Genomic DNA, 5,058 nt, shown 5'->3' with positions numbered 1-5,058 from the left:
AGATCCTCTGCCCTTCATGTCATGGACACTTGGCCATGAGTTACCTTCCCAGCAGCCTGACCACCAAAGAGGAGAAAATCTCAAGCCTCTGACTGTGTCTCCCTCCCCTGCCTCCCTTGGCAGGGGAACTCTGGCACGTTCTCCTCTTCTCCCTGCCGCCCTTGTTCTTACTGTGACACTCACTGCTGTGGGGGGGTGAGGATTCAAGTGCAGCTCAGACACCAACGCTGTGTCTACTGTCATGCCCGTATGTCCATGGAGGAAAAGCATCCAACTCGCACCCTGTTAACCTTTGGGGCTCTGGGTACTGCAGGGTGTGCGGCTGGCACACATCTCACCCTCCTTCCAGGACACAGGAGATTTAGGAGAGTTGAGTCTTTCCTTGGGAGGTCCTGCTGGGCTGCAGGCTGCCCTCCAGTAGGGCAAAGCTCTCCCGGGGCATCTCTATGTCATGCAGGAGCCCCATGGAGAAGACACCTCGGTGCTAAGGCCATTGAAATGCTGCTGGGTGGCTGTATGTGGGCAGCTGTAAGGAGCCCTCTGTGTCTGTGGTTGGGAGGGGAGAGCTGAGATCCTCCTCAGGTACGATGGGGTGAGGGCTTTGGAGATGTGCACTCAGAACGTGGATTCCTCTGCTCCCAGCAGTGTCCGGTTTCTTTTGGGGGGAACACGCGAGTGCCCTAGTCCTCCAGCTGAAAGAGCTGCCAGCACAGGGCAGCTGAGCTCAGGGCTGATGGACAGAGCGGCTGTCCTCACTCTGCACTGAGGGACAGTCCCTTTGCCTCTCAGGACCCACACGATTTCACTTGCAGTGCAGCAGAAATGCCCGGGATTTCTGCATTAGAAACACTGCTCAGCTGTGGTGGGGCAACCAGACCAGAAGACACAAACCAAAATCCCCACAGCTCTGCTCTGCAGGCAGGTGAATTGGCAGCGACAATGCTGAGAAGCTCTTTGATATCACGAGTGGATTTAATCTGAGATCACTCCATGTTCCTGTTTACCTATTGCTGTGGGGCAGGACTGACTCCTGCAGAGCCCAGAGCAGAGCCTGCGGCTCCCTGGGGCACCCTCAGCCAGCACCAACCAGAGCTCGTGCAAGGGACCTGTCAAAGGTCTTCCTGAATGGAGAAGGACACTTGGGGGGGGTCCTATGAGAAATGGCTTTGATTTTGCTCAGAGAAGTCTCTCCTAACTTGTCACTGTCTTTTCCCTCTTGGACAGTCCCCCATGCCCAGAGGCAGCAGATGTCCAACACCAGCTCCATCACCCACTTCCTCCTCCTGGCCTTCGCAGACACGCGGGAGCTGCAGCTCTTGCACTTCTGGCTCTTCCTGGGCATCTACCTGGCTGCCCTGCTGGGCAACGGCCTCATCATCACCGCCATAGCCTGTGACCACCGCCTCCACACCCCCATGTACTTCTTCCTCCTCAACCTCTCCATCCTCGACCTGGGCTCCATCTCCACCACTGTTCCCAAATCCATGGCCAATTCCCTCTGGAACACCAGGGCCATCTCCTACTTGGGATGTGCTACTCAAGTCTTTTGGTTTCTCTTTTTAGTTGTAGCAGAGTATTATATTCTCACCATCATGGCCTATGACCGCTACGTTGCCATCTGCCAACCCCTGCACTACGGGACCCTCCTGGGCAGCAGAGCTTGTGTCCACATGGCAGCAGCTGTCTGGATCAGTGGGTTTCTCACTGCTCTGCTGCACACTGCCAATACATTTTCACTTCCCCTCTGCAAGGGCAATGCTGTGGACCAGTTCTTCTGTGAAATCCCCCCACTCCTCAAGCTCTCCTGCTCACACACCTACATCAGGGAAGTTGGGCTTATTGTGGTTACCCTTTCATTAGGATCTGGGTTTTTTATTTTCATTGTGGTGTCCTATGTGCAGATCTTCAGGGCCGTGCTGAGGATCCCCTCTGAGCAGGGGCGGCACAAAGCCTTTTCCACATGCATCCCTCACCTGGCCGTGGTCTCCCTGTTTGTCAGCACTATCATATTTGCCTACCTGAAGCCCCCCTCCATCTCCTCCCCATCCTTGGATCTGGTCGTGACAGTTCTGTACTCGTTGGTACCTCCAGCAGTGAACCCCCTTATCTACAGCATGAGGAACCAGGAACTCAAGAATGCCCTCAAGAACCTGATTCAATCCATAGTATTTCAGCAGCAATAAGCTGCCCATCTCTCTTCACAAGGTTTCTCCAAGTGATCTCAGGCAACTTGTGTCCTTTGGGCATTGTACTGGTTATAATCGTGTTTGCTCAGAAATGTTTGCTTTCATCCTCCTTCTCAAGAGGCTGAAGCCAGTCTGTCTGGCCCAAAGGCCTTCTCTCCATGAGTCTATCACTGCGCTAATGCTGGCCTCCTTTGTGGCATGTCTGTAAATAAAGGGGACTGCCTGCGTGCAGCGTGTGCAGCTTGGGCTCTTCTTTCCACAGTGGAGTGCAGAATACGCTCAGGGAATTGCAGGCTAAAAGGCCCTGCTGTTGGGCTTGGGTGCTGCATTGGCTTAGGGGGACAAGGGCATGGCTTGATGTGTGAGGGAATGAGGGCTGGAGTGAGCCCTCACTTTACTGGTGCCCAATGCCATGGAGATCCTGGACGGTCAAAAGGCATCTGCTTGAGGCTCTCTCACATATGGCAGGGCTGGTCAAAGATGCCCGACCTTTGAATCATAGAATCATAAAATCATTAAAGTTGGAAAAGACCTCTAAGATCATTGAGTCCAACCGTCACCTCAACACCACCATGCCCACTACACCATGTCCCTAAGAGCCTCATGTAGACATCTTTTAAATACTTCCAGGGATGGTGACTCCACCACTTCCCTGGGCAGCCTGTTCCAAGGCCTGACCACTCTTTCAGTAAAGAAATTTTTCCTAATATCTAATCGAAACCTCCCCTGGCACAACTTGAGGCCATTTCCTCTCGTCCTATCACTAGTGATTTGGCAGGAGAGACCAACACCCACCTCGCTACAACCTCCTTTCAGGTACTTGTAGAGAGCGATAAGATCCCCCCTGAGCCTCCTCTTCTCCAAGCACAACAACTCCTGTTCCGTCAGCCGCTCCTCATCAGACTTGTGCTCCAGACCCTTCACCAGCTTTGTTGCCCTTCTCTGGATACGCTCAAGCACCTCAATGTCCTTCTTGTAGCGAGGTGCCCAAAACTGAACACAGTAGTTGAGGTTCGGCACCCCCAGGTCCTTTTCCTCTGGGCAGCTTTCCAGCCACTCTTCCCCAAGCCTGTAGCATTGCCTGGGGTTGTTGTGACCCAAGTGCAGGACCCGGCACTTGGCATTGTTAAACCTCATACAGTTGGCCTCAGCCCATCGATCCAGGTCCCTCTGCAGAGCCTTCCTACCCTCGAGCAGATCAACACTCCTGTGCAACTTGGTGTTGTCTGCAAACTTACTGAGGGAGCACTCAATCGCCTCGTCCAGATCGTTGATAAAGATATTGAACAAGACCGGCCCCAGTACTGAGCCCTGGGGAACACCGCTCGTGACCGGCCACCAACTGGATTTAACTCCGTTCACCACAACTCTCTGGGCCCGGCTGTCCAGCCAGTTTTTTACCCAGTGAAGAGTGTACCTGTCTAGGCCGTGAGCCGCCAGCTTCTCTAGGAGAATGCTGTGGGAGACAGTGTCAAAGGCTTTACTGAAGTCCAGGTAGACCACATCCACAGCCTTTCCCTCATCCAGTAGGCGGGTCACCTTTTCATGGAAGGAGATCAGGTTGGTCAAGCAGGACCTGCCTTTCATGAACCCATGCTGGCTGGGCCCGATCCCCTGGTTGTCCCGCACATGTCTCGTGAGCACCCTCAAGATGAACCGCTCCATAATCTTCCCCGGCACCAAGGTCAGGCTGACCGGCCTTGTAGTTCCCCAGATCCTCCTTCCGGCCCTTCTTGTAGATGGGCATCACGTTGGCAAGCCTCCAGTCATCTGGGACCTCCCCAGTTAACCAGGACTGCTGGTAAATGATGGAGAGTGGCTTGGCAAGCTCCTCTGCCAGCTCCCTCAGTACCCTCAGGTGGATCCCATCCAGCCCCATAGACTTGTGAGCATCCAGGCAGCGGAGCAGGTCGTTAACTGCTTTCTCTTGGATTATGGGGGGTTTATTCTGCTCACGGTCCCTTACTTCCAGCTCAGGGATCTGAATACCCTGACGATAACTGCTCTGACTATTAGAGACTGAGGCAAAGAAGGCATTGAGTACCTCAGCCTCCTCCTCGTCCTCGGTGGCACTGTTCACCTCCACATCCAATAAAGGATGGAGATTCTCCTTAGCTCTTTTTTTGTCATTAATATACTTCTAAAAGCACTTTTTGTTGTCTCTCATGACAGTGGCCAGATTGCGTTCTAGCTGGGCTTTTGCCTTTCTAATTTTCTCTCTGCACAACCTAACAGAGTCCCTGACTGCAGACCTGCTGCTCTGAGGAGGACCAACTCAACTTGCCCTCTGGTGGGGCTCCATTTATACCCTAGTTGAATCTGACCTGTGGTCAACTCTGACTGGCTGAGAGCCTTAACTTTCTTACTCCTCACCCGAGGTGTATACATGACCATAATTACTGACCTAAAGTGCGTACGTGATGGTTGGCACTCGCCACTGTAAGGGTGCAAAAAGTAAGGACGCAGCGGTCCTGATGCCCCCCCTGCCACAAGCTGCTTCTGGGGAAATGGCAAAACCACTGACACAGACTCCTGCTCGAGATGCTGGAGAACCCCTTCACTGGACAACAGACAAGGGAAAGGCGTCTGAGCTTTTGAAGACACATTAACGACTGCACCTGCTCTGGGATTGACAGACTTCATGTTTGTACGTGAAGAAATGTAACTATCCCAGCCAAAACCAGACCAGTCTGGTAGCTCAAGGACCCTTTGCTTGTGTCCCTAGGACAGCTGCCGCAGCACTCCTGGTTGAACAGAGTGACAATGTGGTGCTGGATCCCCTCTAGTCGTACAAAGGCCACATGAAATTGAAATGCTGCTGTCACAGCGCCTTACCCAGGCACTGGGTACATCATTATGAGCTGAGTCTCTT

At 53.2% G+C, this 5,058-nt stretch overlaps 1 protein-coding gene across 1 annotated transcript; it reads left to right on the top strand.

Moving 5' to 3' along the window:
• The first annotated feature begins 1,247 nt into the window (after nucleotides 1-1,247).
• On the top strand, nucleotides 1,248-2,183 carry LOC142076563 (olfactory receptor 14J1-like). The gene has a single exon (XM_075138857.1). The coding sequence runs from the start codon at nucleotides 1,248-1,250 to the stop codon at nucleotides 2,181-2,183; it is 936 nt and encodes a 311-aa protein (XP_074994958.1).
• Nucleotides 2,184-5,058: the final 2,875 nt, after the last annotated feature.

The sequence above is a fragment of the Calonectris borealis genome, unplaced genomic scaffold, assembly GCF_964195595.1.
Source record: "Calonectris borealis unplaced genomic scaffold, bCalBor7.hap1.2 HAP1_SCAFFOLD_66, whole genome shotgun sequence".
NCBI lineage: Eukaryota > Metazoa > Chordata > Aves > Procellariiformes > Procellariidae > Calonectris > Calonectris borealis.
Note: the sequence above shows the minus strand (reverse complement) of the source record. Positions and strands in the feature narration are given on the sequence as shown.

What these genes read in the sequence shown, in the direction of transcription:
- LOC142076563 (XM_075138857.1), top strand. Translation starts at nt 1,248, where the DNA reads ATGTCCAACACCAGCTCCATCACCCACTTCCTCCTCCTGGCCTTCGCA.